General features: G+C 42.6%; 1 protein-coding gene across 2 annotated transcripts in view; it reads right to left on the bottom strand.

Moving 5' to 3' along the window:
- The window catches only part of VCL (vinculin), a 93024-nt gene that overhangs the window by 63540 nt on the left and 13366 nt on the right, over nt 1-16118 (bottom strand). For both annotated transcript variants that reach the window (XM_087702331.1, XM_087702332.1), the window contains exon 2: nt 4295-4365. In XM_087702331.1, the coding sequence (XP_087558457.1) occupies nt 4295-4365 (71 nt within the window). The remainder of the gene's footprint in view (nt 1-4294; nt 4366-16118) is intronic.

Here is a 16118-nt window from a genome sequence, read left to right as displayed (position 1 = left end):
TACTCAGATCCTGCAGCCTTTCAGAGGCGTTCCTTTCTGTGCACAGAGAAGAACCACTAAACCCATGAGGCAGCTCTTCACTTCGTCCACTTAACCACCCAAGAGATTGCTTAACGACTGCAACTGGGGGTGCCCGGATAACAATTGTTGAGTGAAGCAGTTCCACGAGTATCTCCTATAGTTGTTGCTTCTCTTAACAACCAAGATTCTGGTCCCAAATATGGCAATAAATGGAGGATTCCCTTCAGAGTGGTTTGATCAACCTTCAGTGCTCTGATTGTCACACTGAGATTTGAGGCAGGACAGAAAACACAAGAGGCACTCCTTGCAAATAGGCTTCAATGTCTTCAAAATCATCTGCTGCTTCATTTAAGTTTGAAAACATTACATTCCTCACAGCATTTTCCCCACCTGTTATTTTAGAAAGAACACTTATCTCCTGCCTTATTTGGGCTGAATCCTTGCACAGAACATTGTCAGCAGTTTGACTCATACAAGTTTGGAATTTGTTATTGCTGGAATTGTGTGTGTTAAAGAGAGGGGGGGAGGAGAGTGTGTGTGTGTGTGTGTGTGCTTGCCTGTGTGTTAACCATGATTGTTAGTCATCTTAAGCCAACAAATGCTTGCTTGAAAAAAAATTCTAACTACCATATTTTTCGGAGTATAAGACTCACCGGCGTATAAGATGCACCAAGATTTTGAAGAGGTAAATTTTTTAAAAAGTTTTTGCGCTCTGCAGGCCTCCCAAACCCTCTGCACGCCTAATTTTGTATGAAAAATGGGGCATGCAGAGAGTTTAAGATGCCTACAAAGTGCTCCTGGGGGCTGGGGGGGCAAAAATGAACAAAAAATGACTCATTTTTCATTCATTTTTGCCCTCCCTAGCCCCCAGGAGCACTTTGCAGGCCTCCCAAATCCTCTGCACGTCCATTTTTGTGAAGGGGGCAAGGTTTTGGGAGGCCAAAAATGCTGTAATCAGTGTATAAGGCACACCCAGATTTTCACCCTCTTTTTTGGGGGAAAGAGGTGCATCTGATACTCTGAAAAATACGGTAACTAATATGAAAAATCATCCATCTGCTTCTATTTAAAGAATGCCTGTGATATCATTAAACTCTATTTATTCACAGCTAATTTTCACAGGCAATGATCCAAACATAATCCAATTCCTGCCACCCTAATCTGAGCATTTTGATAGGCAACAGATGCACCATTGCAATGCTAGAGAAAATTCAGAGGAATAAAGCCAAGGACCATGTTTTGTTAGAGCCAGGGCCAACCCGATTATAAATCTATGGATATAGCGAACAGAACAGATATTCTGGACAGATGACCTTTACTAACAGCGGAGTGCTCAATGTGCAGGCTAAGATGTAACATAGATGGGAAAGCAACATCATATTTGCAAGCCAAATTTAGCAAAATATTAGATTCACTTGGCTTACTTTAAAGATGAGCCACGGTTCTTATAAATACCCCTTAAAGCAATTTGTGCCAAAAGAATATGTATCCTTTCCAATTCCCCCCCCCCCCGCAAAAAAATACAGAACTTCAGCCACTCTCAATCTACTGCAGACCTGTTACATTGGTCCAGCCTCAGAAACCGCTGGACCTTGGTTGATTGTTCCTGCCAGTCTGCTGCATGGACCATCGGAAAGCCTGGTGGCCACATGGAACAAGAAGCTACCAGGGCTTTGCATCCAATCGCACCTTTGCAAGATCTCTCATGGATCACATCCTTCTCTGAGGTTCACAGAATTGAAGGCGATTGTCAGGGTTTTACAAGTAATCGACCCATAGCAAGCAAAACTCTGAGGCAGGTAGATTCATCAAAGAATAGCTTTATTGGAAACATCATATTGGCACGTATCTGGTGAAAAATGACTCTGAAGTCGCCCATGGTTTTCACCTAATTAAAAGTTTTTCTACTTTGTCAAAACAATCAGTCACAGTGCGGATTGGCAGCTGAGTAGCCGCCTTCCTCCAACCAGGTGTGAGAATGTCCTTGGTTCCCAATAGAAAATATTTTGTTTTGCCTACAGAACCCCCTCTATCTCCATTTCCCCTCCCTATTCTTCAGCTCATGCAGACATGTCAAATGGTACATCTCGATGGATGCCTTGGACCAGTGGTGAGGGCCAGCAGGCAGACCAGCTGGCTCTTTCTCCAGACTATGACAATGCAGCCTCATAATGAGGCTTCAAGATGTTGAACCACCATCTTCTAAAGCCAGGGATACTTTTCAGGCCCTTGGCCCCAAATGGAAAAATGAAATTCCTTGTAAATATTTCAGCATACATTAGTCTCACTCATTTTCAGCTATAAATTCAGAATTTCAAATGAAAGCTTGTATCTAATCATGGTGCATTGTAGTCAACAGAGAATTCTGATTATGGTAAAGAATTTTTCAAATAAAAAATCACAAAAGTGGACCCTGATTGAATGTCTTTCCAGCAATTTAGTCAGACAGAAGGCTTAATTCCAAAGAGAATTAAGCATGTTCTACAAAGAAAACTGTTAGCAATGATTCTTTTCAACAAAAGATTAGCATTTGGTATTATCAATGATAGCAATTCAATTGTCATGAAAGTGATTAATAATGCACCATCAAGATCTCAGAGGAGGAATACATTATAATCAGAACTGATGCATGAAGTTAATTAAAGGTGCCATTAAATTACAGGCATGCCATGAAATGAAATCCAAGTCACGCCAAGGACAAAGGTAGGGAAAAAGAATGGATGAAATATTACCACTGTCTCCTCCATCCTATCTATAGAAGAAACTGATGTGTTAGAGAGAGAATGCCAACAGTGGATGGACAGAAGAAAGAAAGGTTAAAATTGTGGCCTAAAAACACTCAATAAAATGGAATAAATCACAGGTCCATTGTAAATGAGATCCTGGACTCTGAATCTACTGCTTCTCTCATAAATCCTAAGAAGATGTTATTACACCTGACGCCAAGAAGTGGACTTTGATTTTATCTAGAACTATCCAATAACCTGGTGTTGCCCAGGTATTTATTTATAGGGGGGAAAGTTCGGATCAAACGTAATTTCTAATGTTGGATTTCCTCCTCACCAGGGGAACACTCCTGTGAAGTACTGTGAAGCTGTTACCGTGGCAACTCCACTGGGCTGCACAGTAGAAGCCATTTTACAGCAGTACAGTAGAAGCCATTTTACGGCACAACAGGCTGTATCTTAATAGAACACATACCCCGAGGAATGTCAGGGGTGTCTTACCCCCACAATATTTTTTTCCAGAGAGAAGGTTATCTGTGTACCAAGTTTGGTTGAAATTGCTCGAGGTGTTCCAGAGTTATATTGGAACACACACATACACACACACACACACAAAGTGTATATGTATGTATATGCGTGTATGTGTGTGTGTGTATTATATAATATATATAATATTACCAACAACTTCTCTTTTTCCACCTGCATTCCTTTCCCTGCAGTCCCTCATCAGAACAAGGTAGGCCGCAGCCTTTTTGCAAACTTAAAAGCCGAACCCGAGGGAGAAACACTTTCCTGCACAAACAATATTTTTTTATTATATATATATTATATATATTATATATTATATATACATATATACATATATACATACATACATACATACATATATACATATATACATACATACATACATACATACATACATACATATATATATATATATCACAAATTAAAACTACATAAATAAAAATTATGCCATACATGCTAAGATATCAAGTTAAACATTGTAGCCACCCTGCTTTTTTAACATTTGACCCATTCTGTATTTACAAATATAAAAGTATCCTATTTCCAGCTGTGTTGGTGTGCCGCACAAACAAGGTTTTGACAACTGCTATAGACCAGTCTTTCCCAACCTTCCCAATTTTGGCTTGCTGGCTGAGGAATTCTGGGAGCTGAAGTCCACAAGTCTTAAAGTTGCCTAGGTTAGATACCCTTGTACTAGACAAGCTCTTTCCCTGCAACTTGGCTACCAGATCCCTCTCCTTGGTCCTGAACATGTGTCAGGTTTCACATGTCCATCCCCCACTCTCGTCCTGAAATCTAGAGGATCCTGAAGCAGGATCCCAGCCATGCTGTCTCCTCTGCTCTTACCTGAGCAACCATGGTTTGGACTGGTGAAAGCTTGACTGGCTCTGGACAGCAATGACCATCCTCTGTGCTCTACTCTGAATTAACCAAGTACCTGGCAATTTATCTAAAATTGTAACGTGAAGAGCTTTCATTCTCAAGGAGGTTGTCTCTTAAAAGGATGGAACTCTACTTACTTGATAAATGCTGGTGGCATATCTCTCTTCAAAATCTGGTCTTCGGTTGTCTGAACGGTATCTCTTCCCACCTGCATGAGAAGAGAGGCATTTTTGTCATTACCATCAATACAAGCCACATTTAGTATACTCAAAAATAGTCTTTCCAATATCCAAGATTCAGATATTAAAGAAATATAAAAATACGTTGAAACAATAAAAACGTCCACAAAAATAAATAAGTACAAACAGCAGCCATGATGATTAATCAACTATCACTTTTTGTTTGGACAAACAAACCAATATAGTTCACAGCAGTGTTTAAAGCACCCTTGTTTAATCCAAAAGCAGGAATATGGGGACGCTATTATAGGAAGTCCTGTAAACAACCTTAAACAACCGGCGAACAGTTTAACAACCGTTCATAGTTATACCTGACCCTTGAAAAGTTATTCACGACTGATCTTTGAAGTTACTATTGCCACAGCCCCGTCTTGCATTGTGTGTGGTAACCAGCTCACATTTACAATCTCTTGCAATGTTCTGGGGTCACATGGATGCGATTTGTGATGTTTTTGCCGATTTCCAAAAATTTTTGCCAGTAAAATGCCCATTAGGGAGAATGGATTTGCTCAATGGCCATGTGGTTCACTTCACAATCATGATGACCTGTTTTATGACCATTGTAAATCTGGTGATAAAATTGAATCCAGTCACATGATTTATGATCACAATGAATCCCAGAATCCACTATGGTCATATGTTAAGGATCACTTGTAAATTACAATACTACTTGTAGGTTACTACTTGTAACCTACAATACTTGGTTAAGGAAGATAATGCACAAAGACCTATATTATAATATATATTCCTAACAGCTTCTACATGTATATGTAACGAGAAACCACAATGCCTTCTCATCCCATCGATCAACAATTTTACAAAGTATGTTTCCATAAATATGGAAACTGTAACCATTTCCTGAAGAAATTTATCCTCCAAGTTGCACTGATGAGCCATATCTAAATGTTAGAGCAGAAAATGACTGACCTTCTGCCTCAGTAATGCGATTAGCAATTTCTATCTCAGAGACAATCTCTCAGATATAGTCTGTATCCGAGTACATCACAAAATTGAAACCAGACCATCATATAATCCACTAGATTTTATACGATTAGATTCTGTATATTTGAATGACCGTCCAAATAAAGTATTGTAAACTATGGATTATTTTAAATTACTGCTTCCTAGCAACTTCAATTTTCGTGGTTGTATGCTTTTTATATATTTGTTCTGACTGAGGCTTCCCAAGAGCATGAAGCAAACTCCTTGTCCCAACAAAAGCCCCTTTTATTAATTGACTGTGAATTCTGCTCATTCACATCCAGCAACGTCTTTCAAGGGGGGGATTTACAGTCACAGACCTTATCTGGCTTGGAGAGCTGCCAGGCCAATAGCTGCAAAACTTGGCAAGAGTCTCGGAGAGTCACGAACCAATAAAGTGAACTAATTGTTTCCTGCAAACTCCACTCCCCTTTCGCTCCTCTTTTATTTCCTCTCGGAGGGGCCATTCATGTCCACCTGTGGCCTTACTCCCAAGTTGACCCGTTCTTTAGCTGTTCCCTTCTGTGCACACTGGGAACAGGCTCCAGCTGTTCTTCTGCCTCACTGATCTCCAACTCCGAAGGCAGCTGTCAGATGGTTCTGGCCCCCCCTCTGCCTCTGATGCAGAGGCCACATCCAAGCCTTCCCCAGACTCCAGGACTGGCCCTTCTTCCTCCCCAACCTCCTCACTGTCCTAATCTGGAGAGAAACTTTTTGCCAAGGCTACTGGCGCTCCTAATAAAGGGAACAATTAGGTAACTACAGAGGGTTTGTCATGTTTTGGAGCCAGGTTAGAACAATGAATGGTCATTAAATGAATGGCTGTAAGTCGAGGACTATCTGTATACTGACATGTGAACAAACTAGGGCTTGAGGGAGGATGAGAAGGACCACAAAGATCTTTGCGCTGAACAATTTACAATGTAAACAATGTGACCAATGATAAAAGGAGGGTTAAGAATTCAGTTGTTTATCTTTTAGCTTAATTTTGTTTGACGTCAACTATCCATCTTCACAGAACAGGCTGGTTTTAGAGCTGTGATGGTGAACCTATGACACATGTGCCAGAGGTGGCACACAGAGCTTTCTTTGTGAGCATGCACGCCATCCCCAGCTGGTCTTCTGGTTTCCTTCAGGTTTCCGGTGCTCCAGAAAACGCTGGCTGGTGTGCATGCATGTGCCAGAAACCTGAAGACCAGATGGCTGGTGTGCATATGTGCACCGGCCAGCTGGTCTTCGAGTTTCTGGCACGCACCCACACCAGTTTGGCAGTCAGTGCCAAAAAGGTTCGCCTGTCAACTCCTAAAGTTGCCATGGTGAGGAAAGTGGGGGGGGAGCGCATTCCACACATACCTTCGGCTAGAGTCAGATCTCAGATTACCGCAGCAGACTTGAGAGGGGTGCACCTCACTGGGGAATGTGATTTATGACACAGACAGAGGGGAGAGAAGAAACAGAGGTAAAGTTCAGCTATAATTCAAATGAGGCTCAGATCTGACTGCAAAAAGGTCTTGCCAAAATAAATACTCCTAATAAATGACTAGTTTTCTTTTGAAATTTGGCTCAGGACTCACGAATCAATTAGGGTATTTTTGGGGAAATCTGACATCACCATCACTGACCTAGAGAGAAGTTTCTTTCTGCAGATTAATGCCACGGGACTTCCTCACCCAGGCCTCATAAAGCTGACCAGAAACAGCTCGCCAAAATGTTAATTCAGCTTTTTTTTCCTCCATCTTCCCCAGAGATGCTAGATCTGGACATGAGACACCAGTTCATAGGCAATTTTTTCCAGAATCAGATTTCAGTAGCCCTTCCTTAACAACAGGGTTGCTTAGTTCAAAGTTGTGATGACCACACAGTATAGAATGTAGAATACAGAATAAAAGACTTGGAAGGGAGTCCAAACCCACCTACACAATCACACACATAATCACATTTTGGATGCTTGGCAACCAGCTCCCATTTATGGCTGTTTGCATCATCCTGCAGTCTCACAACTATGATTTTTGGCATTCCCCCCCCCCCCCCCCGGCTTCCGGCATTTACTTCTGGTTTCCAGCAATAGCAATTCCACTGAGACCCATATACTGCTTCACGCTGCTTTACAGCCCTCTCTAAGGATGGAAGGGCTAAGTCAATAGCAATAGCACTTAGACTTATATACCACTTTACAGTGCTTTAGAGCCCTCTCTAAGTGGTTTACAAGTCAGCCTATGGTCCCCAACAATCTGGGTTCTCATTTTACCAATCTCCAAAGGATGGAAGGCTGAGTCAATAGTACTTAGACTTATATACCGCTTCACAGTGCTTTACAGTCCTCTCTAAGCAGTTTACAGAGTCGGCCTCTTGTCCTAAACCAGGGATGTCAATCTCAAGGGCCAAGGGCCAAATCCAGCCCTTGGGGTACTTAGATCTGGCCCACGGAGCTGCCCTGGAAACAGCAAAGGCTTGGCCTGTGGTGCCTCTGTCAGAGAAAATGGAGTGCAGGACAACCCTTCTGAGCTCTGTTTTCACTGGCAGAGGGTTGCAGGAAGTCGTTGCAGCCAAAAACGGAGCTCAGGAGCCCGTTTTCTCTGGCAGTTCACCGAGACCACCATAGGCGCCCCCGACATGAGTGTTGTCCAGCTGGCCATGCCCATCCTGGCCATGCCCCCCCCAGCCCCTCCAAGGTCAAACACAACCCTGATGCAGCCCTCAATGAAATCGAGTTTGACACCCCTGCCCGAAACAATCTGGCTCCTCATTTTACTGGCCTTGGAAGGATGTAACGCTGAATCAATAGCAACAGCACTTAGAGTCTATACCACGTCACAGTGCTTTACAGACCTCTAAGTGGTTTACAGACCCAGCATATTGCCCCAGCAATCTGGATCCTCATCTTATGAGCTCAGAAGGAAGGAAGGAAGGCTGAGTCAATAGCCATAGCACCTAGATTTACAGTATATACCTGCTTCACAGTGTTTTCCAGCCCCCTCTAAGCGGTTTACAAAGTCAGCCTCTTGTCCCCAACAATCTGGGTCCTCATTTTACCCACCTTGGAAGGATGGAAGGCTGAGTCAACCTAGAGCCAGTCAGGATCGAACTGCTGGCAGTGGAGTGCAGAGTCAGCCTGCAATACTGCATTCTTATCACTGCACCACCATGGCAAAAATAGCAGTTAGACTTATATACTGCTTCACAGGGCTTTCAGCCCTCTCTAAGCGGTTTACAGAGTCAGCATATCACCCCCACAATCTGGGTCCTCATTTCACCCACTTCGGAAGGATGGAAGGCTGAGTCAACCTTGAGCCGGTGAGATTAGAACCGCTGAACTGCAGATAACAGTCAGATGACGTGGCTTGCAGTACTGCATCCTAACCACTGCGCCACCTTGGCTCTTTAAAAAAAGCAACCATTGGGGGAAATAGGTTTGCTTAATGTCTGCTGCATTCATTTACTGACTGCCACAACAAAAGGTTGTAAAATCAGGCTCAGTCACGTGACCTGCTTAATGACCACCACAAACTACAACTAAAATTCTGGGCTCAGTCGAGGACTACCTCCGCAACCTAACTGTAACAAATGGTTCCACCACAAAAGCGCGTAGGACAAAATCGCGCTCGACAAAAGCGCGCTGTGACGTCATCACAGCGCGACGAAAAAGATCGAAAAAATGTAAAAATAAAGCTAAAACCTTCCCCTAACCCCCCCAAACCTAACCCTAAACCTAACCCTAACCCTAACTCTTAACCTAACCCTAAACCTAACCCTAAACCTAACCGTTAAAGTAACGAAAAACGTAACGCTAACCCTTATCCTAACCCTAACGCTAACGCTAACGCTCTAAAGCTAACCCTAACCCTTACCCTTACCCTAACCCTAACCCTAACCCTAACCCTTACCTTTATGTGAATCGGCTTGCTTTAATTTAATTTTTATTAATTTTTATTTGAATTTTTCGATTTTTTTCGTCGCGCTGTGATGACGTCAAAGGCGCGATTTTGTCGATCGCGCTTTTGCCGTCCGCGCTTTTGACGGGTCACGGTAACAAATGTGCAAATCAAGAAAGGAACATTTAGGTCTTATAATAGGAAAAACAAAGGAGGATTTCAGAGGAGAAAACATCACAACTGTAAAAACAATGACCACAAAAAAGGTGGATGACAGAGACTGATAAATTGTTCAAAAAAGAAAAAAGAAAAGAAAATCACACAGAACATACAGTAGACAGAAAGATACCATATTTTTCGCTTCATTAGACAAACTTTTTTGTCTCCCAAAAGTGGGTGGAGATGTCTCTGTGCCTTATGGAGCTGGCGACTGTGCACATGCCCACCAAAAAGGGGGCTCTGCATGCCATCTTTGGCAGGAGTGCCATAGGTTCGCCATCATGGCCCTATAGTGTCGTTTTGAGGGTAGGAGTTGAAACAGTTTGTCCAGGATGTGAGGGGTCTGTAGATATTTTCACAGCCCTCTTTTTGACTCATGCAATATACAGGTCCTCAATGGAAGGCAGGTTGGTAGTAATTGTTTTTCTGCAGTTCTAATTATCCATTGAAGTCTGTGTCTATCTTGTTGGGTTGCAGAGCCAAATCAGACAGTTATGGAGGTGCAGATGACAGACTCAATCATTCCTCTGTAGAACTGAATCAGCAGCTCCTATTAGATTGGAAAACAGTAATGATGTTCTTCCAGTGGTCAGACAGTAAAGAAATTGGGCTGCCATCTGAAAGCAAAATTACATCTGTATTTTAACATTCCTCCAAATTATATGGTCTGAAACTATTTTCTCACCATTTTTCAGTATTCTCACTGCATATATGATTTTCATTTCATTTTTCATTCATTTTTCTTCAATTCCAACGTGCCATTTGTTTTCCCTTTGCTATTAGGCATACCCCTATTCCCAATTCCCATGTGTAGAAACTCCTTCATAGCAGTCTCTTATTTTCCTTTCTTCTAAAATAATCTTTCACTTTCAGTTCTAGTCATTTTACTGGAGGCTCTTTGCTTAACACTTTTCAGCCTGAGAAAAGGTGTTCATTTCTGTCAAAACTGCTCTGTATTTTTTTTCCTCTATCACATCCAATCTTAAACAACGGTATTTGTTCGCTCCATAAGACGCACCTGACCGTACGACTCCCTGTTTTCGGCCTCTCTATCCTCTTTGATATTCAAGCCATCCCTGGGCCAGCTAAATGATAAAGGAATATCTACAGATACCGTTCATCCCAGCTAACTACTTAATGAAAAATCTATTTATGTATTTATTTTATTCATTCATTCCTTACCATTTATATTGATTGTTTCCTAGTATGATTTGATTGCTTATTTGTACCCTATGACTATCATTAAGCATTGTACCTTATAATTCATGACGAACGTATGTTTTCTTTTATGTTCACTGAGAATATATGCACCAAAGACAAATTCCTTGGGTGTCCAATCACAATTGGTTAATAAAGAATTCTAATCTAATCTAATTTTCTATAGCTGCCCAACTCAATCAGGCAACTCTGGGCAGCTTGTGGTTCTAAAATTACACAACACAACAGTAAGAACATCCAGGAAAACGGATTGTGAATATACAACCAGCTTTGCCAGATCAGTTCAGTCTGCCTGGATTGGCTGGGCACCCCGAATTGGTCACAAGCACTGCCCGTCCTGTTAAATCCGGAGCCCTGATTTAACAATAGCCCGATGGGTCAGATGAACAGAATGTTCTGCTTTCTATTAGCAAACTCATCCTTGGATATTTCTAGAAAGGGGCAGGGGGCAAATTCTGCTCTATTGCTGTTGGGAGGCACCTGGAATAGATATTGGCATTCTGAATTGCATAGGCACACATTTTGCAGCACTCCACGCCAATATATTTTTTGCCCTTCTCCTTTCTTTCTTTCTTTCTTTCATTCTGGGTCTTTTGCTAAAAATAAACCGTGTGGAGGGATCACATTAGTATGCAATCTGCTTTCCAGCCCATTGTCATCATTTATGTTAATGGTTTTCATTTTCCCGCAAGAGCAACTACGGTTAAAAAAAAAAAGCCACCTGCGCAATCTGCTCTTGTCTCAAAAATCAAGGAATTGCGAAAAGAAATGAGTTTTAGAGCAGAAATCAAGGGGGAGTTTCAAGATACCAAGGGCAGCTGGATGCAGTTTGCTCCCTCCATCAAAGGGCCATTTCTAGTCGCATTTAAGAGGCTGCGTCTTGTACAACAAGGGCTGTTTTGATGAATGGGGTACATGGTTGTTAAGGGAGGGGGGAAACAGTTTCAAGACCCAAGTATGCTGAAATGCTTTGGGGAAACAATTGAAAGAAATGAACTGAAGTCAGCCGTTGACCAGCAAAGAATGAGCTTTTGACTCTCCAATTTATATTCGGGTTCCTGAAATAGATGGGACATCTGGTTCTGTGTTACCAGAATAGCTGTCTTGAATATATTGTGCTCCACCAAAGGAAGGGCTGAATAGCAGTGTTAACTTCTTACTAATTAAGAAGGAGGAAAGTGCCACAACAAAACTGCAGACAGTTTATTACTTGTTTAAAAAAAACTTCCAAAACAATCCTGAGAAGAAACATCCACTTAGCTGTTATCCGAACTTTTGAAAAACACTTGTACTTTTTACAAATTGTTTGTGTCTATAAAAACTTAAAAGAAATCATTTTGCGTTTTACGGATTTTTAGAAAATCATCACTGAAGAATGCTAAAACCCAATCCTTACTTTTCATAACAGTTCATGTTGCATGAGCTGAGGATGTGACTGATGGGGTAGGATGGAATAGGAGAGAAGCAAGCAAGCAAGCAAGGGTAGGGAAGGAAAGAAAGAAAGAAGGAAAGAAGGGAGGGAGGGAGAGCAAGGAAAGGAATGGAAAGGAAAGCAAGATAGAGAAGAAAAGAAAGAAGGAAAGAAGAGAGGGAGGGCAAGGAAAGGAATCGAAAGGAAAAGAAAGGAAATGAAAGTAAGATAGAGAAGGGGAAAAAGCAGGAAAGAAGGAATGGAGGGAGGAAAAGGAAAGGATAGGGAGGTAGAGAAGGAAAGAAAGGGAAGGCAAGGTAGGGAGGGAGAAAGAAAGAAAGAAAGAAAGAAAGAAAGGTAGAGAAGGAAAGAAAGCAGGAAAGGAAGGATGGGAGGGAAAGGAAAGAAAGAAGGGAAAAAAGGAAGGGAAGGGAGGTATGGAAGGAAGGAGGGAGGAAGAAAGAAAGAAAGAAAGAAAGAAAGAAAGAAAGAAAGAAAGAAAGAAAGAAAGAAAGAAAGCTAAATATTAAACAGTCAGCACATCTCCTAACAGTGACCAAAAATATTCTCCTGCATATCTTTAAAAGCGAATCCTTGCAAAGGATGCTGGCCTCTTCCAGCCTCTCCTGCCTTTTGCCAAGACTTGCTATTCTAAAGAACAAAGATGTGTCCTGTGTTGGAGAACAGAGCTCCATTGGCTTCGGCTGAGCTGAATAGGTCCCTTCTGCAAAGGAGGAAGAGATGCGTAGAGTCACACTCAAAATTTACTGCCGCCCATTCATCAGCACAAGAGAGCAGGGTCTGGTCCCCAGAAGAAACCAAGCAGGGAATAAAAAGAACAGCTGCAACATCTCCAGACACTTAGCTCACACTTCAGATGAAGTTGAGAGAATCTGAAAACCGGCAAAGTGCGCAAAACGAGATACGGTAAAGGTTTCTCTTTACTTCTGAAGCCGCAGCAGGTTTGAGAAATTGCTCACTTTTGAAAGAGCGCATTTATTTCCATGTCGGTGCACCTTTTAGCCAAGACGCCTCCTGGAGCTTTGGAAACATTATGGGACCATCCGTGGTAGCCCAAGATGGCAAAAAGTCAAAAGAGGAGACTGGCAGCGCCTTCCAACCTGGCATTGCCTTTGAATAATATCAGAAAAAACACTGTGAGATTCCAATACTGAAAGAAACATAAAAGGCAGGCCAAAGAAAACAGAAAGATAGAAAACCTCAACATCAGGGCGGGATCCGAACTGCAGAGTGCTTAGATCTGGCCCATGGGGCCGCCCTGGAAACAGCGGACTGGCCCACAGTCCCTCTGCCAGGGAAAACGGAGCTCAGGAAGGTTGCACATGGCTCTCCCAGGTCCTGTTTTCGGCCACAACGGCCTCCTGCAGCCCTATGCCAGCAAATGATGCTGGCAGAAGGCTGCAGGAAGCTGTCGCCGCTGAAAATGGGCCCCTAGAGGCTCCATTTTCGCTGGCAGAGGACTGCAGGAGGCTGTTGCAGCTAAAAACAGGGGCCAGGAGAGTTCCGTTCCCCCTTCCCGAGCTCTGTTTTCTCTAGCAGAGGGCTAGTAAAACGAACTAAAAGCAAAACAAAACAAAAGGAGAATGTTTCCCCTTTTGCATTTGAGCATCCAAGAAGGGACAGGAAAGGAGAAAAGGAAGGAGAAAGAAAAAGATGGGAAGCAAGCAAGGAAGGAAAAAGAAGGAAAGAGGGGAAGGAAGAAGAAAGGAGAATGAAGAGGGAAGGAAACAGAAGAAAAGGAGGGAGGGAAGGAAGGAAGAGTAGGGAGGGAGGGAAGGAAAGAAAAAAGGAAAGAAGGGAGAGAAGGATGGCAAGGAAAGGAAAGTAAGGTAGAGAAGGAAAGAAACCAGGAAAGAAGGAAGGCAGGCAGACAGGCAAATGGATTCCAGCCCCGCCCAGGCCACCATAGGTTCCCCTGACACAAGTGATGTTGAGTTGGCCACACCCATCATGGCCACGTCTGTCCGACCCCTCCCCCCAAGGTCAAATACAACCCTGATGCGGCCCTCAATGAAATCGAGTTTGACACCCCAGTTCTAGAGACTATTGTTTCATTCATAAAACATGTAGCGAAGAATCAAAGCTAGCCATTCCTAAATAAAGGGCCCTTGTACAGCCGATTTTCCTTTTCCCCTCTCACTGTCAACAGCAATTTTCATTTCTGTATTTTATAAACATACGTACATATGAAACTTGAAAGTTTGCTTTTGAGGGGTAAACTAACCCAGGAGGAAGAGATTTCCTACTCTCCCCGTAGCTACTGGGATGCTCATTCTGCAAGATGTTGAAGAGCTCAGGATCCCACAAACCAGTGGTGAAATCTAATTTTTTTTGCCCAATGATTCTTTGTGGCTTTGGAGGTCATGTGATTGGGTGGGCATGGCCAACTTTTTTTTCACTTTTTAAAGAATTTTTTTCTTGCCCATTTGCCTGAACCGGCAAGAAAAAAATGCTTTAAAAAAAACAGGAAAAAAAAACCTTCCCACGATTGCACCCCTTGGAAGCTTTTTCTACTACCGGTTCGCAGAACCAGGGACAATCGTTCCTACCGGTTCAGCCGAACCAGGCCGAACCTGAAGGATTTCACCCCTTCCCCAAACCCTTTGAAGTGAGGCCAAGCTAAAAGAGCAGACATTTCTGCTCCCTCTAAGATAGAAGTCGCCTCCCCTTTACAAACAACTAAATTTTGGCATAGTCCTCCCAAGGCCAGCCCTACCATTAAGCAAAGCAAAACTGCTACATCAGAGTTTTTCGGTATGAAAAGCTATAGGCCAGTGACGGCTAACCTTTTTGTTGTGTGCCAAAAGTGTGCACGTGCATGTGATAGCATGAGTGTGCGTGCCTAGACTCTTAATGCAAAGATGTAAGACACATAAAAAGAAGAAAAAGAGAGGAAAAAAAATAGAAATAGGAGAATAGTAGGATGATATGATCCAGTAAAAGAAATATTGTTAACAAGGTTAAAATAGGTTTTAATTATAATGTGTGGGAATTATATCAAGAACCTTAAAGCTATTAAATAATTATGTTTATAATTAGGAGCCGAGGTGGCACAGTGGTTAAATGCAGCACTGCAGGCTACTTCGGCTGACTGCAGTTCTGCAGTTCGGCTGTTCAAATCTCACTGGCTCAGGGTTGACTCAGCCTTCCATCCTTCCAAGGTGGGTAAAATGAGGACCCGGATTGTTGGGGGCAATATGCTGACTCTGTAAACCGCTTAGAGAGGGCTGAAAGCCCTATGAAGCGGTATATAAGTCTAACTGCTATTGCTATTGCTATTGCTATGTTACATTGATTATATAAAACTTGAAATTTGAAACTTGAAGGTTCATATTGTTAATGGAAAATAGATGGAAAAGAAATGATAAATTATTTATTTTTAAAGGGAAAGAAACATTATATTGTTTGTACATGTTAGAAACTAGGAGAAGAAAATAGGAAAAGAAAAGTAATACAGATAAAATTGGAAATGATGGAAATATAATGTAAAATGAATTATGTCTTTTGGTGGGAATGTTAAAGGGGGAATTCGGACAACACTCTTTTCACAAAGGAATTTTTATTATGTAACAAAAATAAATAAAACTTTTTTAAAAATGCAATGTGCGTGACAAACCCCCCATGCCCTCTGCGCATGTGCACATGACACCCCTGTGCTTCCCCCACGCCCCCCACACATGCGCGTGCTCCCCCGGTGCCCCATTTTGGGCCTAGCAGGTCTCCCTGCAGCTTTCTAGGAGCAAAAATGGGTCACGGGGCAGGGGGCAATGCCGCACCCACCTGGATGGCCTCCCACTTGGGTGGCCTCCCACCCTCTGAACAACTCCCCCCATGCATGCGCATGCATCTCCTGCATGTGCCCCACCCCCTGCACATTCACAGCAGAGACACAAAAATCAGCTGACTGGTGGGAGGCAAGCACGCATGCATGGTGGAGCTGAGCTGAGGTGACAGCTCGCGTGCCCGTAGAGAGAGAGGTCCGTGTGCCACAAGTGCCACA

The sequence above is a fragment of the Thamnophis sirtalis genome, unplaced genomic scaffold, assembly GCF_051295495.1.
Source record: "Thamnophis sirtalis isolate CommonGarterSnake01/CBP01778 unplaced genomic scaffold, rThaSir2_p1.2 scaffold_15, whole genome shotgun sequence".
Classification (NCBI taxonomy): domain Eukaryota; kingdom Metazoa; phylum Chordata; class Lepidosauria; order Squamata; family Natricidae; genus Thamnophis; species Thamnophis sirtalis.
This window is presented reverse-complemented; position numbering and strand designations above follow the sequence as displayed.